This window comes from Camelina sativa, chromosome 19 (assembly GCF_030686135.1).
Source record: "Camelina sativa cultivar CO46 ecotype springtype chromosome 19, ASM3068613v1".
Lineage (NCBI taxonomy): Eukaryota > Viridiplantae > Streptophyta > Magnoliopsida > Brassicales > Brassicaceae > Camelina > Camelina sativa.
The window spans coordinates 15536972-15556968 of NC_141898.1; the positions used below are offsets into that span (position 1 = coordinate 15536972).

Here is a 19997-nt window from a genome sequence, read left to right on the forward strand (position 1 = left end):
AACCCATGAGAGTGCCTTCGGTTCACATCTATAACTATAGGGTCCAGAGGGTAACAGTCTCGGGTATAATTTTGGAGCTGGAAGTTTTTAAATGGATTCACTAAATTCTATAACTAAAAAAAGCGGTAAGAAATGGAAAGATAATTGCTACATTTATAACTCTACTTGTAAAAATTCTGTCATCACTAAGGTCAACAAAGAAACGAATACAGAATCGGAAAAAAAGAAAAGAGAGACGGAGCAAACAAAAGTCAACTATGCTTTGCTTACTCGTTGAACATTGCCTAATACAACAGCTTCAGTGACCAAACAGAATGGTTTTGCGTGTTAACAGTCTTTCATAAAACTCCACAATCTTGTCCATTCTTCGCTGATACAACAACAACAACTCTTACACTACACTTGGTCTCAATCTGAAACCCTCTTTCCCTTACAGGGTCACTGACATCAGTTGGTTCCTGCTCAGATGTGAAGCAGCTCCTCGGGGATTGCAGCTGGATCTAAGTCCCAACAGTTTCCGGGAAAGCCGCTGGTTGCATCTTTGAGAAACCAGGACGGCACTTGGTGCGAGAACCGCAACATCTCGCACCTTGGTATCCACTTCTTACTGTCTTCCTTCGTGCTCCTGTGATATACGGTTTTGTAGCCCTCTAGTTTAACAAGAGGGGCAATGCACACACCATACTGTTCAGTATACTCATCAAGGATCTCGACCATTTCATATTGGTGCCTCACTTCATCCGGGGTTGATCCGTCCCAGTTTAGTGACCAGTTCTTGTAGACAGCCCAAATCTCCCCACTTGTGGGGAAGATCCGAACACAACCACCTCTCCCTGTCTTCTTGCCTTTCAAAAGATGCGAAAAGATGTTAACTTGGTCAACTATGTCAGAGTTTCGTATCCTGAAATGCCCACACGACTTTGTAAACCCGTATTGTACCCATTTCATTGACCCAAACTCAATGTCCGTTTTGGAGCTCAAGTAAGCAATGTCAATCTTAAAGGGTTGAACCGAGAGTACTTCCTTAACCACACAATATAGGCGTGGCATACCATCATCTTCATCATAAATTGCCCAAATTTGCCTTGGCTCAAAGGATTCCTCCGATCTGTTTTTATCAAAATCATGGAAATCAGAGTCTGGTACTGTTATTGGTCCGTTATTTTTGCGTCCTGTAACATCTCCCAACTTACAGGAGACAACAGCTTTTTCATCAAGGGGTGTCGCATCCTCTGCAGCCGCTGCTGCTTCTGAAGCTAATCTCATGATCTCCAATCTTTTCTTAATGTCTGTTTTGGCCTTTTGAAGTAAGGGCTTCCGTGTATCCAATACTGATGCAGCAGAACACCGTCTGGATGAGCCATAACTTTGGAGATGAAGTTTGTAATCCTGATCTATTTTGCCATCCGTATTCATTGTCTTTGATACTGAAACAGGTTTCAGAGGGTTCTCAACAAATCCATTAGCAGCAGCTTCCAGAAAAACTTTGCTCTTCTTCCCAGGTCTGCCGACCTTAATTGCAGACCCGTGAGCAGACACACTGGGCGGGGGCGGATTAGGATATATCAGACCTCCAGATGAGCTTTTCATCGAACATGTCCCATTAGAACCGTCTTTGGCTTTCTTGATCCCCGCACTGACTACTGAGGTGCTGTGCTTATAAGGATACCCATTGGACACTGAGGACACACGCTTCAAATCCAGATTCCCTGGGGAGGTTGTTCCAGAGTATGAGCTCCATTCATATGAACCATTGGTACCATAATCATATCCATGTCCTTGCCCAGGATAGTGGCCTAAGAAATACGTTGAATTGGTGGGCATGCGTGAAATAGCATCATAACCATGTGTGCCATAGCCATTACTTGGAGGCGCATGAGATGATGGCGCATGAGATGGAGGCACATGAGATGGAGGCGCATGAGGTGGAGGCGTGTAATGAAATGACGCACTAACAGGAGCTGGACCAGTTTCTACAGCAATAAATGCTCCACGACAGTTCTTACACGAAAGCCTCTTATTCACATACTTCCTCAGGTACTCATACTGAACTTTGCAAGAGGTGCATACAGTCCAGAAAGTATCAAGCCTTTCTGAAGATGGTGGAAACCGATCAAATACTGCCGTCCCAGTCCCAGGCATGTACTCTGTGCTGTGCTTCTGAACCACTGTGGAGTCGATATGCTTCTTTCTTTTGTAGTAAAACGTGCTTTTATTAAACTCATTGGACAAGAAACCCCAGGCTTCAGAAATGAGATGGAATGCACCATCAGCCCCAATGCATTTGTTCTTGTCGGGATGAAGCAATACAACCATCTTCTTGTACTGTTTCTTCACTTCCCTTTTCCCAGCCGACGGTTTCAGTCCAAGTACCGCATAATAATCAATTTGACCACCACTCCTACACTGAGAAGCTAAATAAACTTCAAACGTAGCAATCATCTGAGATAAACCTTCCAAATCAGGAAACAACGACCTAGCTTTCAACGCATAACTCCTAGCCCCTGTGAAATCTTTTTCCACAAATCTTCTCTCAGCGATCTGTTTCACTCTGAGGGCTTCCTCTCTGTAAGCTTCCATGTAGAAAAAACCAGGCCAATATATATAAAAGAAACCAGCAGCTCTGCAAAAGGAAACTAACACCGTTCTCGCAAGCTAGAAGCCGAAACACATTCCATATTCAACCACCAAAAGATCATCATCACCATTATCTGCAAACATTCACAAAGAATAACATTAATTCTCATGAGTAACTGCAATTTAAACCAATACCTGACCAACCACACATACAACATTCTCAAACTAGCTTTTTAACTCAAACCAAAAAGTAAACAAAACCACACTTACTAACTTACTCCAACCATCTTCAGATTCGGGATCCAGAATCTCCAAGTTCCGTTTTTTATTGACAAAAATGCTAACTTTATATCACCAAAACATAGAGAATTATACAATTACTCAACTAGATTTGAATAATTAAGCACATAGAAGTCATAAAGTAGCTAAATTTAATCTCCATTTCGGACCAAATCTCCCAGAAACCAAAACAAGCACAAGCGTCAGATTCAAGCTACAAACTTCTTCAACAAATCACTATAAACCCTACTCAAAAAGGATTCATCTTTAAATCCCCAACTCAAGATTTGCTAAATTTTCATCAATAACACAAAACCTAAAATTTCAAGAAATGAAAAAAAAATAAACAAAAACAGAGAATAAAGCTAGCGATCTTACTGACAAATTGGAGAAGTTTACAAAAATCAAAGCCTTCAAAATAGATCTCTTCAAGTTCTTCTTCCAACTACCTTGAACAGCTCAAATCAAGAAAGAAAGAAAAAAAAAAAGCAAGATTTGGAATCAAGAAGAGCTTTAAATGACTACAGTAACTTAGGGTTTATGGGTTTCAGCGAAAGATATTTTCAGGGTAATCGGGCGATTCAAGCATCGCCGGAAAACAGCTCGAGATTTCGCCGTCGATCGGCGATCGAGAATTTTTTTTTCGAGAAAAATGAAAGATAAAATAAAAATTGGGGTTTTTTTTTTTTTGTATTAAGTAAAATATATTTTTCAGTGAAAGTAAACGGTGCTAATTTGTTAATAGTACTCTCTCTCGAGGCTCTGATCTATGCTATCGTGCACTGTAATGAGAAGTGCGCATATTTAATTTTTTTTCTCTTTAATAAAATAAATAATTATTAAAAATGTTTTAATGTGATAATTTAAGATTTTTAAATGTATGATGCAAGTTGCATTTATCCCTTTTGTTATCCTTAAAAATTTGAAACTTTTTTAAAACAACCACAGCCAGTTATTTACATGGATCTAGTTTTTTAGTCTAATATTCATTTTAATGATTAAACTTTTTATGAATAATATAATTATGGGTTATCAAGTAATAGTTCTATTAAGGCAGAGAAAGAGTCAATTTAAAACAATACAGTAATATAGTATAAAATTAATGTTCAACCATCCAGCTATTACAAATTCATGAAGATTCATTGTAGAATTTTAAATAGAATATTCTCTTTTTTAACCTTTTTATATTTTATGTTTTCTCAGCTTATACATAACAACATTGTGTTTAGTATACTAATTGCATCTTATAACAGTTTATTTATAGTCAACTTCAATTCCATTTTTTTTTTTGTAAATGATTAGTTCAGCAATTTTGATTAATTTTGGATATTATTAGCATTTAAAATCCGAGCTAATAATACAATCTAATGCCAAACTGCCTCGACTAACCTTTTTAATCTTTACACGCAACTCAAATGAGTAAATCTTGCATAAATTGATCTAACATTCCGCATAACAACAACATTATGCTTCATAACAATAATATATGAAATATGAGCATAACATTACATATCTGCCTAAAGCCATCATTGTGAATTTGTGATTAGATCACTAGTATACTATATTTTACTAGTACCACTATAGTTCACTGTAATTGTGAAGAGTTTTTCAATATCTAGTTCTTTTAAGTATGCATAAGCTAACTACAACAGTAGCTCTTTTATGATCATTGATATAATTAAATTTATGATTAATTTTTTTATTTGCCAATTCACATGTTCTAGTTAGCAGTTAGTCAGTTACAAATGTATGTAAAAGAGATTCACAATGTTGGACAACATTGTGAAGAGAAACATTTTGTTGCAACATTGCAGCTAGAAGTCTAGAACCTTATACGTATAACGTATACACTAACATTATAACATACATAATCTATATGTGAACCTCATTTCAACAAATATATAGTACAACACATTCAGAACAATAATTTTTTCAATGATTTTCAAAAACATTTGTATCATACCATTATTATCATCCGTCAAGACCAACAGCAGGCTATATAAATGTCATATCGTATTTTTGACATCACTGTCATAATTTTATTTAATTTCTCGGTGTTGGCCTAAATATATCCAATTTTTATTTGGATAAAGCTCTGTATTTTTTTAATAAAAAAAAAAAAGACAATTTTAGTCATGTCTTTAGCTAATTGCTAACAAGAGAAAACTACTGAACTAATAACGAACTTAAAATGAATGGTTTAACTTATTAAATATGAGAATTTATTAATCTACAAAAACAGTTCGAGTTATGTTCTTTTTCCTACATAAAGTTGTGCTTTGGTTTTGTATAAAACAGCTAAGCGTTTACCGACAAAACACAAACAAAAAGCGCTTGTCATAAGTTCGATTAAACACAAGACGGCGCCGTTTCTTAAGTTCTTATAATCATTATCATTCTTTATCATTGTCTCGGTTGCTTCTTCTTCTCAAGGAGAAAAAGAAAACGATCACGAAGAAATTTTTTGCAGAGACATTGTAGCCGAAATAACATTTTTGTTGCTTCAACTCCACTTTAGGTATCATCAATCTCTAAATCTCAATTTCCCAATTCATTTTTTCTTTTGCTGAATCGGTTCTATCTTCATTCGATTTGGGGAAAAATAAAGAAGATCTCTTTATGAGTTTGTTCAGATGATCCAATACTTTGACTTCTTCTTTTTTTTGCCAAATTATTTGCATGATTTCATTTTTTTATGAGGAATTTGGATTTGGGAACGATCATCACTGATTTGCCTAGAGAAAAATATATATCCAGAATTCAAATTCAGATAGAAAAATTGAAACTTTCAAATTCAGTGTTGGGTTATTAAACTTGTGGGATTGCAGTTGGAGCAAGGAGCTTAATTGAAGATTCAATGGCTTCTGATAGAGAAGCGTTTAACTTGTGTGGCCCTTCACATCTTACAACTGTTGATTGGTATGTTTGAAACCATTTGGTTCTTGATTTGATCTTATTATGTAACATTCGTTTTCGTGTATGACCGGTGATAATAAATAGCTTGTGGATCCTTCGCTTGTATGTTAATGGATTTGATTCATATGTCCATTAGTCATGTTGAAAAATCAACAAATAAAGCTTTGTGGTTATAGGCTTATAGCATTTGAAGTTCTTGTGCCACAGCATGGTTAATATGTAGAATTGTAATGAAGGTGTTACTAGTTTTAAACAGAAGATGTGGTTAGACTTATCAAATGGGTTTCTTGAAATTTGTCTTCTTTTTTTTTTGGGTCAGGGGAAATGAAGATCACCAGCGTTGTGTAGCAGCTTGTTTGGTTCAAGGAATATATATAGTAGAGCGTGACCGTCAGCTTAAACGTGAAGGCTCTGAAGCACTTGCACTTCCATGGTGGGAGTCCTTCAACTTCAAGTTGATCCATCACCTTAAAGACGATGCTGATTTCTCCATCTTTGGCGGCATTTACGAATACAAATCGCCGCAACAAGAGTCCGTTGACTCTGGAGCTCCGCGGTATGTCATAGCCTTTAGAGGGACATTAACTAAAGCGGACTCGATAACTCGTGATATTGAGTTGGACATCCACATCATCCGCAACGGGCTACACCGAACATCACGTTTTGAGATCGCCATGCAGGCTGTGAAAAGCATGGCTGATTCTGTCGGCGCTTCAAGCTTCTGGCTAACAGGACATTCTCTTGGTGCAGCGATGGCGCTCCTCGCTGGTAAAACAATGGCAAAGACTGGTGTTTACATTAATTCCTTGTTGTTCAATCCTCCATTTGTGTCTCCCCCAATTGAGAGGATAGCAAATGAAAAGGTTAGGCATGGGATTAGATTCGCGGGGAGTCTCATTACAGCAGGGCTTGCTCTGTCCAGAACCATCAAACAAGCACAGCAGCCGCAGCAACAGCAACTGCAACTACAAAACTTGTCTGAAGATCCACTAGAGGCATTATCTTCTTGGCTCCCTAACATACATGTAAATCCAGGGGACCATCTATGTTCAGAGTACATTGGGTTTTTTGAGCACCGAGGAACAATGGAACAGATTGGGTATGGAGCTGGGATTGTGGAGCGGATGGCGATGCAGCATTCTTTGGGAGGTTTGCTGATGGATGCCATGGGAGTGAGCAACGCAGTTGAAGTAGAAGAGCCCGTTCATGTCATACCATCTGCAAATCTAATAGTAAACAAGACCAATTCTGAAGATTACAAGGAAGCACATGGGATACACCAATGGTGGAGGGAAGACCAAGATTTGAGTTCCCACATTTACATGTACAAATAGCTCTCATTCTTTTCTTTTTCTCATTACTAAGATTTGGTTTGTTCGTACATTTGTTTGTAATGAAGACAAAGTATAAAAACTATTCTTTTATCTATGTAATAGTTTTGTTTTGTGTTATGATTGACTTTGAAACAGTTGTACTTGCAAATTTCCACTAGGTTACTTTTGTGACGATGGGTCCAAACATTTGTCTCAAGGACCATAAGGACTCTCGTCTCTTGCTACCACTCTATCCTCAAAATATATTGATTCTGGTCGAAATCGACTAGTAAAGTCTTGTGGTTATAGTATTTGAATCTTGTTTCACAGCCTCTTTAATATGTAGTTAAAATGAAGGTGGGACTAGTCTCTTAACCGAATCTGTTGTCAGACTTATCAAATGGGTTCCTGAAATTTTTGTAGAAAAGCCGGTTAACCAGATCCAATCCACAAAGCTAAATGCAAATCGCACCAACATTTACTAGTACAAATACAAATAGCTCTCTTCTTTTGGTTACTATTGTAATGTATTTGCCTTTTAGTCACTGGTATATTATAAACCCGTTCTAATCTCTTTTATTCTGGTTTAATGTATTGTATAAACAAGGTTGGAATTTATATATAAGGCATACTATGAACATTTTATCCTTTTAATGAGAATGAAATTAATTAGTCCATCTAGTAAAATGGTATCAGAGCAAAATCACGATCGTAACTAACTTTCTCATATCGATTCCTAGAAAAATCTTGGTTTTTCAGAAAATTCTCATTCATCTCTTCCGCAAATTCAACTCAGAATTTGTTCTTCAAGCTTCGATCGTCAATTTCCTCTTCTTTTGATTCGATTTCTCACAATCGACGATGGGGAAGCGAAATTGCAAATCGAAGTACAGATCTGTTTCACCAGATTCACCACAAATCACATAGCCGAGATCTCGCGAGCTACCATATGGTTCGATTCAAGCTCGTCACAACTCCGATGTTCAGGAAACCAATCAAACTCGAGCGATGTTCCCCAAAGGTTCTCCACATCACTTCAAGGTATCAGATTCACCTGATAACATTCATATTCCTTATCATCTCCATAACCCATATCATCCAGGATTAGTTTTGACTGTTATTCTATTAGACGGAACTAATTATGGAATCTGGATTGTGGCTATGACTACAAGTTTAGAGGCTAAGAACAAACTCGATTTTTTAGACGGCTCTATTGTTAAACCTGATGAAGATGATCCGTACTGCAAGATCTGGTCTAGATGTAACAGTATGGTCAAATCCTGGTTAATGAATAGTGTAACTCCAGAGATCTATAAAAGTATCCTCTACATCAAGAAGGCATCAGATATTTGGAAGGATCTACACACACGATTTCACAAGTCAAATTTTCCACGGCTTTACAAAATTCGCCAGCTGATTCACTCTTTATGTCAGGGCAGTATGACTCTCTCCTCTTATCACACACACACTCAGTCTTTATGGGCAGAATTAAGCAGTCTACAAGCTACAACTCACTATGTTGAAGCTTTGATCGCAGAAAGAGAAACCAATCGTGTCATAGATTTCCTTATGGGACTCAATGATAACTACGATACCGTTAGGAGTCAGATTCTGATGAAGAAAACTCTGCCTACTATGTCTGAGGTTTACAACTTACTTGATCAGGAGGATAGTCAGAAATCAGCTCGTCTTCCTTCTCACTCTAGTGTTGATCCCACTGCTTTTCAAGTATCCAACACTCAAGTTCAAACTAATGCAGTTACTTCAGGACAAGGACAACAATATGGTGGTGATACAGCTTATCATAGGAAAGACAAGCCAATTTGCACATTATGTGGAAGAATTGGACACATTGCTGAGCGATGCTACAAAAGGGTTGGTTATCCAGCTCATTTCAAGTCAAAACATAGAGGATCTTAATATTGGGTCTGATGATCTTAATATTGGATCCTCTACTCCTGCTTTGGCTAATGTAGCTATTGGTGAAAGTTCAGAAACTCTCAATATTGGGTCTGATGATCTTACTCCAACACAGATTCAACAGCTCATGTCATACCTCAGCACCAAGCTTCAATCTTCAAGCACCATCACCAAACCTGAAGTTCACTCTGTCTCAGTTTCCAAACCTTCTTCTTCAACAGTTTGCCCCATTTTCGGTAAGTTTTATCCCCCTATCCTATATTCTTTTCCCGGAAATGTTAGGCCTTATGTCTATTCCGTTAATAGCAATGCCATTGCTATTAACGCTTGGGTTGTGGACTCCAGAGCTTCGCATCATATTTGTCATGATAAAACTTCTTTTTCTAATCTTACTATCCTCACAAACACTATTGTTTCCTTACCTAATGGCGGCCTTGTGAGCATTGTCGGTTTAGGATCAGTTACATTGGGTAGTAACCTAACATTAGATCAAGACCTTTTCATTCCTGAATTCAAGTTTAATCTTCTCAGTGTCAGCTCTCTTGCTAAGCAATTAGGATATGGGGTTTGGTTTGATGATTATTCTTGTGAAATTCAGGATCGTACTCGAAGCCTAATGATTGGGAAGGGTAGAGAAGTGGAAAATCTCTATTTTCTGGATATAGATTCTCTTTCTTTGTCAGGTATCCCTCTAAATAATGTTCCTGTTTTTGCAAATGTTGTTTCTAGTCCTGAATTGTGGCGTAAAAGGCTAGGACATCCCTCTATGTCTAAGTTGTTACCTATGCAAAACATATTAGATATTCTTAAACAAAAGAATAATTCAGATTCTCATTGTAAAATCTGTCATCTTTCAAAACAAAAACATATTCCTTTTATTTCTCATAATAACATCAGTGATAAACCTATTGATATAGTTCATATAGACACATGAGGTCCTTTCTCAGTTCCTACTCATGATGGTTTCAAATACTTTCTAACTATTGTTGATGATTGTTCTAGAGCAACTTGGATTTATCTTCTTAAACAAAAATCTGATGTTTTACAAATTTTCCCAAACTTTGTTAAGATGATAGAAACTCAATATGAAACTAAGCTTAAGGGGGTTAGATCCGACAATGCTCCAGAACTTCTTTTAAAAGATTTTTTCCAATCTAAAGGTATCCAATCTTTCTATTCTTGTCCTGAAACTCCACAACAAAACTCTGTTGTGGAAAGAAAACACCAACGTATCCTCAAGGTTGCTAGAGCTTTATTGTTTCAATCTCACATTCCCATTTCTTACTTGGGTGATTGTATTCTCACCGCAGTTCACCTTATCAATCGTTTACCTGCTCCCATTCTTGATGATAAAAGTCCTTTTGAGGTTCTTACAAAGAAAACAACCAGATTATAGTCAACTTAAAATCTTTGGTTGCCTTTGTTATGCTTCTACCTCTCCCAAGAACAGACATAAATTTGATCCTAGAGATAAGGCTTGTGTCTTCCTTGGTTATCCTTCTGGATACAAAGGATACAAGCTTCTTGATCTTGAGAGTAACACTATCTTTATCTCAAGACATGTGGCGTTCCACGAAGAGCTCTTTCCTTTTATCAAATCACATTTGTCTCCAGCTAATATAGACTTTTTTCCTGATCTGATTAAAAAATCTCCTGTGTCATCTGACTTATCTAGTGAAGATACTTCTCTATCTTCTCCTTCTGGTGAGGTTCAGCCTTCTGCTAACCCTATAACTGATGTTACTGAGTCTTCTACTCAAACATCTCACAGGAGAACAAAAACACAACTGCTTATCTTCAGGATTACTACTGTCATTCAGTAGGGTCATCAACCATACATGAAATCTCATTATTCTTTTTTAGTCTCCATTGATAAAGAACTTGAACCCAAAACCTATACTGAGGCAAAGAAACATAAGGTTTGGTGTGGTGCCATGGGGACTGAAATTGATGCTTTGGAAGTGATTGGGAGATCTGCTCATTACCTCCGAATAAGATTCCTATTGGCTATAAGTGGATTTTCAAAACCAAGTTTCATGCTGATGGAAGTGTTGAGCGGTATAAAGCAAGATTGATTGCTAAGGGTTATACCCAAGAGGAAGGTGTTGATTTTCATGAAACTTTCTCTCCTGTTGCTAAGCTCACATCTGTTAAGTTGCTTCTTGCTATCTCAGCCATTCATGGTTTTTGTCTAACTCAACTTGACATATCTAATGCTTTTTTGAATGGTGATCTTGATGAAGAGATATACATGAAGCTACCACGTGGCTATGCATCTAGTAAGGGGGATTCCTTCCCTCCTAATGCAGTTTGCAAGCTAAAGAAGTCTCTGTATGGTCTTAAGCAGGCCTCTAGGCAATGGTTCCTTAAGTTTTCCACTACTCTTCTCGCTTTGGGGTTTACTACTTCTTATTGCGACCATACTTGCTTTTTAAGATCACAGGGACCGTGTTCATGTGTGTATTGGTGTATGTGGATGACATACTCATCGCGAGTAACATTGATGCAGAGGTGGATGTTTTGAAACAACAGTTTCAATCTCATTTCAAGCTTCGTATTTGGTGCCTTTGAAATATTTCTTAGGTTTGGAGATAACAAGATCAGCTTCTGGAATCACGTATTGTCAACGTAAATATGCTCTGGATCTGTTGGATGATATTGGTATGTTGGGTGCAAACCATCTCTTGTTCCTCTTGATCCTAACATCAAGCTTTCGAAATATATAAGAGGTGATTTTGTTGATGTTAAGTCCTATCGGCGTCTCATTGGTCTTCTGATGTATCTACAGATCACGAGACCTGACTTAACCTTTGCAGTAAATAAACTGAGTCAATATTCAAAGGCTCCTCGGAAAGATCATTGGCAAGCTTTGCACACTATTCTGGCGTATATCAAGGGAACAGTGGGTCAAGGCTTGTTCTACTCCTCCAAGTCTGAATTACAGCTTATTGGTTATGCGGATGCTGACTACAGTTCGTGTTTGGATTCCAGAAAGTCTACTAATGGCTATTGTTTCTTCTTGGGCTGTTCACTTATCTCTTGGAAGTCTAAGAAGCAACAGGTTGCTGCAAAATCCTCTGCTGAGGCTGAATACCGAAGCCTCTCCTTTGCCTCTGATGAGCTTATGTGGCTCACGTTTTTCCTCAAAGAATTTCAGGTTCGTCTTGTAAAACCTACTTTCTTTTACTGTGACAATGAAGCTGTGATTCACATTGCTCGCAACCCAGTCTTTCATGAGCGCACAAAGCACATAGAAAAAGACCGTCACAGCGTTAGAGAGAGGTTACTTGCAGGTTGGTTTCAGTTAATTCATGTTTGTTCTGAGGAACAACTTGTAGATCCATTCCCCAAAGCTCTCCATCCTGCTTTGTTCCCCTATTTAATAGGCAAGATGGGTCTGATCAATCTCTTTGTCCCATCTTGAGGGGGACTATTGTAATGTATCTGCGTTTTAGTCACTGGTATAGTATAAACCGGTTCTAATCTTTTTTTTATTCTGGTTTAAGTGTATTGTGTAAACCAGGTTGGAATTTGGATATAAGGTATACTATGTACATTTTATCCTTTTAATGAGAATGAGATTAATTAGTTCATTTAGTAAAAGTTACCAAAACATTGTTGTGCAAGAGATTGTTGCTCGAATCCGTTTTTGTTTTGTTTTACCAGGATGATCTTTTTGTAACTCAAAATAATTTTAAGGTTGATAATTTTAAGAACATGATACTCTTGTTTGCAAATATGATTGTGAATTTTTTTTTGTGTTCCAAACAGCACAATAGTGATGCGATTAGAGTAGATTCATAGGCCTCAAGCGCATAGCCTTTAGAAGTTAGAACACCGATAAAATTTCGCACCGACCACCAAGAAACGGCTAAACCTTGCACCAGTTCAGCCTCAGATTCGGCATTTAGCCACGGCTAAATATTCAGCCTTTATAAGTTGCTCTGCCTATTCGTAGGCCATACTTCTTCTATGAGTCTATCATGTAGCTATATTGAAAATCTGTAACATAAATAAACTCACGACCAAGAAAACACGTTTGGGAGAGGTACTCACCTAGTGATAATGTGGATGGCTTAGAGGTAAGCAAATGTAGCAGAGCACCTTATAATATAATGATACCAGTCTATAGTTTTGTTTCTTTTTACAGCCGAAGAAGAAGAAGAGGATAAGAAACATGTTAAAGATTCAGCCTTAAACAAGTGATGAAGAAGAAGCAAAAAAAGAAAAAATGCTCAACGAATGGGAACTTTGATCCAGCCATTAGCGAAAGCGATAGCTAAGATGACGAATGGAGTTGACATACCGAAGATGATGATATAAGGAAGAGGCGTCTTCATCGGATTCTCTCCTTCTCTTTCACCAACGCTTTGCCAATACCTACAAATCGCAATGCAAATCTCATCCATATCCATTTCGTCGAACACCAATGCGCGCATGGCATGTTTATACTAAACCAAATATGTTCTTTTAACACTACACTAGCACTCGTTAAGCCACTCACAAAGCACGAGTTTTAGTCAACAACATGCATTATGCGGACGACTCAAATAGTGACATATACTTACACAAACAACTAGACTACATTACATTACAATAGACACTAAAATTTTGAATTTCTTAATTTTCAAACGTTTTCATCAATTTTTGTAATTCCGCAAATTACAATTTTCTCTATTAGTCATCTAATCTTTCGATTTAATGATTTTTTTTCTACAATTCTGTGATATGATATTGAAAGGCTAAAGATTAACTAACTGTTCTGGTTCTTCCTCTTTGGTTATGAACTTCTTCTTATCTTTAGGCTTCACTTCTCCATCTCCTCCACCTTAAAACAAGAACCAAGGATTAACAAAATTATTATCTACCAATAAATGTGAAAATTCTGATTTTAAAGAGATAAAAGAGTACCTAATTTAGCGTGAAGCTTGAATTGTTGAACCCCTAATGGAGATGGTGGACAGAGGAACTTAGGCAAAACAAGGAACGATGAATATGAAGAAGATGATGAAGTTGAGGATTCATTAGTTTTGTGGCTAAAGGAAGAAGTGATTTGAGAGGAAATGTGGAATTTGGCTGCCATTTCCAACACCAACCAATACGTTTTTTTTTCTTTTGGTTGACTAATTATATGGCTTTTAATTTTATTTCACTCTACAGATTTTTTTGGTTACTAGAGAGAGATACATGTGGCATGTGTCTTACCACTAGATGACATTTGTGAAACCTTATCCTCTTTATATCTTTTATTTTTGTTCTGACGTTTTATATTAGCACTCGGTTTGCTGAGGAACATTTGAATTGAACTAAACCGAGTCAAGTTAATAAATGAGAGAATGTTTAGACCAGGCCTTTTCAAATAATTTGCAAAATTATTTGCGATATAATTATGGGAGATTGGCACAATGGCATATTTTGTAAAAAACTTAACTAATTGACACACTTTTGATCTATAGAACATTTTTAGCCTATAAGAAGACACACATACCTTTTAACTAGGTCTTCTTATTCTAACTAGATTTTGAAGCGACATCGATTTTTGATTGATAATATTTTTGACCACGAAGTAAATAATGGTTTATCCACTTGAGTCACTTTAGAAAACCTAGATCCACTGCCGTCGAATTTTTGGGAACGCCTTCTGATGAAATCTGCAATTATATCGACCGGTCTCTATTGTTCGATCCCTTGTATGTGCTTCTTCAGTGTTGTTGCATCTATATCGATGACAGGTAATCACCGTATCACTCGTTTTTTCAAACCTCCATCAATTGAAAATCCTTCGTCACCAACCAAAACGATTATAGAAACGGCGGAGAAGAGTAACTCGAAGTGGGATATTCGCCTTCCCCCACGTCTATTTGCCACCGACCGCTACCCAGATGCGAGGCTAAACATCTACTCAAAACCCGACACTCTCAATGTAATACGCGATGTGCTGAAAGGGACCTCTGAAATGGATAGGATATTGTATTCACCATTGGAATCCTTGTTTAGTTTACGGGTTAGCGAGTGTCCAATATCTTGCAAGTTACTTCACGCTCTACTATGCAGACATGTAATATCGAAACAGAAGTATGAGATGTGGACAATGTTCGGTGGGCAGCCACTTAGGTTTTCATTGGTTGAGTTTGGTGATGTGACTGCTTTTGATTGCCGTGAGTTCCCTAAAGAATACGACCCCGAATACGACCCTGTTCCTAAACCTGGGGAGCAATGTTTCTGGGATGAGTTGATTGGCGAAGATCGGAAACTGACATTGGCGGATGTTAGTAAAATCTTCGAAGACCCATTACTCAATGATGGGTTGAAGAAACTTCGGCTTGCACTACTTCTAATTGTTGATGGTGTCCTAATAGCCAAAACCCAGACACATCGTCCGACTTTCAAGTATGTGGAGATGCTTGAAGACGTAGATGCATTCCTCACTTTCCCTTGGGGACGAGAATCTTTCTTGAAGACAATAGAGTCGATGAGGCCAGAGAATAGGTTGCAAATCACACATGTTAACAAGAAAGTCAAACTACATGGTTTCAACATTCACCGAGAAATTACAGCAGAAGACTATCTGTTTGTCCGGTTTTCCCTTGCCACTACAGTTACTTGCGTATAGCAACATATCAGGGCTGGTGGAGAAGATACTAGGTGCTAATGATAGTAGGACCATCTTGGGATGGGATTCATTATTGTTTGGAAAAAACAACCTTAATTTGAGAGACATTCATGTGACGGAATAAAGCTGGCAATGTAAGTGTCTTGATTTGTCAAGTTTTTTTATAAAAATTGTTTTGTTAATTTCTAATCAGTGACCACGTGGATAGAAGAATGACTTAACTATTGTTGTCCACAGTTGGCAGTTAATCTGTATCGTGTTGTTGATCCACCCGAAGAGGGCTGGGGAGAGTGGGATGATGAAGTTAAAGACAGGAAGATAATGTATATGGTGTCGCAGATCAAGAAAGGTCACGATTTCTCAAAAAATGAGTGGCCTGGTGGGGATATGTCATTGCCTTTAATTTTCATAAAAGACAATAAAGAGAAGGTTGTACCCAGTAAGCACATTATCTGCCGCTGAGGATCTAAGTCGCAAAGACTTGACGTTAAACGAGGGAATTCAAAAAAAAAACGTCATACAATGGTGGCCGACGTTGAAGGAAATGCGGTTTCTGAACTTAAGTGTTGGTTTGAGGAGCAGTTAGTTGCTCTTAGGTCTGAATATGAATTGAAGTTCAAGAAGTTAGAGGGGCAGAACAAGGAAATTGAAGGGAGATTAAAAGCTCTTAGAAAGAGAAGAATGTGGATAAGAAAATTTCGACAAGCTTCCCGGATCAATAGGAAAACTGTTAGTGACTCCAAACAAAAGCAAAGCAAAAAAGTTTATGCTAGCGAGGATATCTCATTGACGGGGGTACAACTGGATGACGTTGGTGTTGTTAATGTGTCTTATTTAAAGTCGCCAATAAAAGCTGGGGCAGAGGATGTTATCATAGCTGGGGTAGAGGATGTTTGCACAGCTGAGGTGGACCCAAGTGGGGAGGATATTCTGAAGGTGGTCACAATTGGCGTCAATATGTTGCTGATTTCCATGTTGGGGTTAGTAACATTTTTTTCATACTTCGTAATATCTGATTTCATTTGCTTTTAAATTTCTTGGTTTTTAATATTGTTTTAGAATGAATGTCAGGAAAAGCTTGAGGATGAAGTTATCCCAATTTCTTTTTTTTTTGTTTGGAGTATACGGACCGTAGTGTCTCTTGCACAATTGAGTGTCATAGCAGAGTGGAGGTCATTTGTATAAGTGTTTGGGATTGAAGGTGGATGTGAATGATGAGAATGATTTTCGAGAAAATGCGAATGAGGTTAGAGACCATTTTTTTTTTTTTTTGTCTTATGTTTTCATATTCATAACTCAACTAGGGTGGTAGATAGCCTAGATGTGTAATAGCAGGTTGAGAGTGATTGTGACCATACAAAGGATAGAAACTGTGAAACAGAGACACATGTAGAATGCAATGACGGTGAGACGAAAGAAGAGTTTCAAGTGGGCTACATTGGATTTTTCCTTTAAATTTTTACAGTGCTTTAATGCAGTACAAGTATATGCTTAATTTTTTCGTTTAATGGTCTATGGCTCTTATGGATTGAACTCAAGTTTGGAGATCTACTCGAGTACAGTACTGGGGCAGCTATTAAGGTGATTGATGTATTCTTGAAAACTTGTATACATTTAAGAAATACGTGTAAACTGAAACTCCCCTTATACGTTGATTTTTGTTGGATAACAGGGAGACATGGTTGTTGTTGATATGATGGATGGCATAAGGACTCCTTCGCCAGAAAGGGTAACTGTTTTGTATAAAGTTCAGCTTTTTCCAAATTTCAATCGATGTCTATTTTTCCATCTGGTTGAAATACTTATATACAGATCGAGTCAAGTAGCATGGAGAGGTTGTGTCCGGGTGACAATCCAATATATGACAATGAAAGCAAACCTGTAGACACGGTAATAAAAAGAAACCTTTTATATAGTAAAACTTTGTATATATGTAGGTATTATAAAAACAGTGGAACGAGTCATTTATATTCAGAGAAACCATTTTAGGAACCTTTTTGTAGCTGGAAAACCGAAAAAACATGGTACTAACCATATTAGATGACGCAGGACTCACATGGAGCATCCTATTCAGCACAAGTATATGTCATCTATGATACAAAAATATAAGACATTGTTGATGATGATGATGTCAAACATTGATGAGGGCCTATGATCAATGATTATTAGCTGTTTGTTAGGAAGCTCAATGATTAAAATTTGGAGGATGTTTTTTGTAGGAGAAAGCGCTAGAGGATGGAACTGATGCACATTCTATATTGGAAGAGGGGCGTAATCATGTGAATACCTGCCCGAGGTCCTTATTTGTTCATAACAATGACAAACCAAAACCTAAGAACATACAACGTAACACTTTCAGTGAGTCGGCACCGACTGAGTATAGTAAGGTAAATTATTAGTTAGTAACCATTTGGTTTACACTGTTGCGTCTGAGATACATTAATTCTGTTATAACCAGGACGAATGTTGGATTAATCCAGGGGATGAAAGTTGTTTAGAACAGGTATGCTAGTGAGTAAAAGCAATAGTTCTATAATTGATTTCATGTTACTGAACAAATGGATATGAATTTGTGGACAAGGACAAGGGGACCAGACGGTGAATAAGAAAGTGGTCAAGATAAGGTGATTAGTAGTCTTTAAAAAACTTTTTATATTGTTGAGTTATCCTTATGTGTTCATATAATTATGTTTGTACACATGGATATGAGATTAAGATGACAAGTTACTAGCATTGATTTCATATTACTGAACACATGGATACGAATTTGTGGACATTGACAAGGGGCACTAGACGGTGAACAAGAAATTGGTCAACATAAGGTGATAAGTAGTCTTTAAACAACTTTTTATATTGTTGAGTTATCCTTATGTGTTCATATAATTATGTTGGTACACATGAATATGAGAGGATAACAAGTTCTAACACATGGATATGAATTCGTGGTCAGGAACAAAGGGCATCAGTCTATGAACCGAAAATTGGTCAAGATCAGGTGAAAATAAGTCTTTAATTAACATTTAAGTTTGTTGATTTATCCTTATGCAAAAGAGATATAAAGTCGAACGTGTCATAACTCATAACGTTTACATTAACCGCATGAAGTAAGGACAAAACAAAATCTAAAGTGATCCTAATATTTCCGGAGTCACTCATCCAACACTTACCTAGAAGGGACCAAAAAATTGCTACTCAGCACATACCTAACTCATAGCGTTTCCCGCAGCCTTAAAGGCAAAATATATGACAATTCAAAATGATCAAAAGTAAGAGTCTGGTTAATGAGGCAAAAAAAATTACTCAGAGCCCTCAAAACATAATATTCTTCACCAAAAGAAGCAAGACCATCATATGGGATTGCTACACCTACTCTTGTTGTGTCCCGTCTTTTTGCATCTTGAACACCTATTAACTCTCACATTGACAGTTGAAGATTTCTGCAAAAACAACATATACAAATGAATACATGATCACTTGAATGAGAAACAGGTTGTTCAAAAGATGAAGCTTTCAAGAGTCTTACTGGATATTCACCAACATATGGAATTCTAGACTTGGTTGGCCTACCAGATGGCCGGCGGACCTTTGGTGGGATTATGTCCCTCCTAACAATTTCATCGGACATGTCCAGATCATTGGGGTTAGCTTCCGGATTGATTACTCCTGCGTAAGTAGCTTTCCATGTAGAAGTCTTATAATACTTGTCTACTAGTGTGGCAGGTGGAATACCTTGGTAGTTGGCAGGCAACATTGCGTTTCCACAAGGGACTTAACTCGATCATATTGTTTACAAGTGCACTTTTTCAAATCCAGGAGGACATGATGTTTCCTGTTATAAAACCCAACAATTTCATAACTCCAACTTGAAACAGTTGCAACCTTGCTTCCGTTAACTTGTGACATGTTCTTTGTCATTTGTTTATCAACCTCCGGAGTTACAAACCCTTTGTGATTGGCAGACTTTTTTCTTTTTGAACTGAACCAGCGTGTTAACATAGCAAGAATAAACTTAAGCAACTCCACTATTGGTGACGCCCTACCCTTCCATAATGCTTTGTTCAACGTTTCTGCTATGTTGCTAGGCATAAGATTGTAACGGTCTCCCTGAAAATATGCATGTGACCAATGAGCAGCGTCGATACTGTCAAGCCATTTAGCACAGTCAATGTTTTTGCCTCTAATTTGTCCATAGTGTACGTAAAGAGCCAATTGTGAAGGCATATGCAGCATTAGTGACCAGTTTTGCAAGACCTTTGTTGTGAAATTTGGCATTGACATTCCTCGCTAAGCGAACAATACAAACTCCATGATGAGCAAGCGGAAAACCCTCTTGTTAGCAACGTAAATGGATTGATGCCTGTCAGAAATGATGGTCAGAG

At 37.5% G+C, this 19997-nt stretch overlaps 4 protein-coding genes and 1 pseudogene across 7 annotated transcripts; 2 read left to right on the forward strand and 3 right to left on the reverse strand.

The window, feature by feature from the left end:
* Positions 1–133: 133 nt before the first annotated feature.
* Positions 134–3678, reverse strand: LOC104766538 (uncharacterized). 4 transcript variants are annotated; one of them, XM_087502899.1, is made up of 3 exons: positions 3235–3656; positions 2848–2921; positions 134–2711 (listed from the first exon to the last, which is right to left on the reverse strand). In XM_087502899.1, exon 3 carries the CDS (start codon positions 2578–2580, stop codon positions 463–465), a length of 2118 nt encoding a protein of 705 aa, XP_087359025.1. In that variant the 5' UTR covers positions 2581–2711; positions 2848–2921; positions 3235–3656; the 3' UTR covers positions 134–462. The 4 variants fall into 4 exon arrangements, with proteins under 4 accessions (XP_087359025.1, XP_087359026.1, XP_087359024.1 ...); XM_087502900.1 differs by having other exon boundaries at positions 2856–2921; positions 3235–3633; XM_087502898.1 differs by lacking the exon at positions 2848–2921 and having other exon boundaries at positions 3235–3678.
* A 1446-nt stretch (positions 3679–5124) lies between these two features.
* LOC104766539 (GDSL esterase/lipase At4g10955) lies at positions 5125–7223 on the forward strand. Its single transcript, XM_010490452.3, has 3 exons — positions 5125–5374; positions 5685–5775; positions 6092–7223. Exons 2-3 carry the CDS (start codon positions 5714–5716, stop codon positions 7104–7106), a joined length of 1077 nt encoding a protein of 358 aa, XP_010488754.2. The 5' UTR covers positions 5125–5374; positions 5685–5713; the 3' UTR covers positions 7107–7223.
* Positions 7224–13088: 5865 nt separating this feature from the next.
* Positions 13089–14246, reverse strand: LOC104766540 (uncharacterized). The gene is made up of 3 exons (XM_010490454.3): positions 13917–14246; positions 13764–13833; positions 13089–13385 (listed from the first exon to the last, which is right to left on the reverse strand). The coding sequence occupies exons 1-3, from the start codon at positions 14086–14088 to the stop codon at positions 13241–13243; spliced, it is 387 nt and encodes a 128-aa protein (XP_010488756.1). The 5' UTR covers positions 14089–14246; the 3' UTR covers positions 13089–13240.
* A 484-nt stretch (positions 14247–14730) lies between these two features.
* On the forward strand, positions 14731–16080 carry LOC147920621 (uncharacterized; annotated as a pseudogene).
* A 2730-nt stretch (positions 16081–18810) lies between these two features.
* LOC147920622 (uncharacterized) lies at positions 18811–19896 on the reverse strand. Its single transcript, XM_087501166.1, has 4 exons — positions 19482–19896; positions 19142–19386; positions 18989–19055; positions 18811–18845 (listed from the first exon to the last, which is right to left on the reverse strand). Exons 1-4 carry the CDS (start codon positions 19894–19896, stop codon positions 18811–18813), a joined length of 762 nt encoding a protein of 253 aa, XP_087357292.1.
* Positions 19897–19997: the final 101 nt, after the last annotated feature.

Excerpts from the sequence above, each read along its gene's own strand:
- LOC104766538 (XM_087502898.1), bottom strand. The coding sequence starts at position 2,580 with ATGGAAGCTTACAGAGAGGAAGCCCTCAGAGTGAAACAGATCGCTGAG.
- LOC104766539 (XM_010490452.3), top strand. The coding sequence starts at position 5,714 with ATGGCTTCTGATAGAGAAGCGTTTAACTTGTGTGGCCCTTCACATCTT. Across the intron at positions 5,776-6,091 it reads CATCTTACAACTGTTGATTG|GGGAAATGAAGATCACCAGC; the intron begins GTATGTTTGAAA and ends TTTTTGGGTCAG.
- LOC104766540 (XM_010490454.3), bottom strand. The coding sequence starts at position 14,088 with ATGGCAGCCAAATTCCACATTTCCTCTCAAATCACTTCTTCCTTTAGC. Across the intron at positions 13,834-13,916 it reads CAAGCTTCACGCTAAATTAG|GTGGAGGAGATGGAGAAGTG; the intron begins GTACTCTTTTAT and ends TCTTGTTTTAAG. Across the intron at positions 13,386-13,763 it reads AAAGAGGAAGAACCAGAACA|GTATTGGCAAAGCGTTGGTG; the intron begins GTTAGTTAATCT and ends TGCGATTTGTAG.
- LOC147920622 (XM_087501166.1), bottom strand. The coding sequence starts at position 19,896 with ATGTCAATGCCAAATTTCACAACAAAGGTCTTGCAAAACTGGTCACTA. Across the intron at positions 19,056-19,141 it reads CATATGTTGGTGAATATCCA|AAATCTTCAACTGTCAATGT; the intron begins GTAAGACTCTTG and ends TTGTTTTTGCAG. Across the intron at positions 18,846-18,988 it reads AAAGACGGGACACAACAAGA|GCTGCGGGAAACGCTATGAG; the intron begins GTAGGTGTAGCA and ends TTTGCCTTTAAG.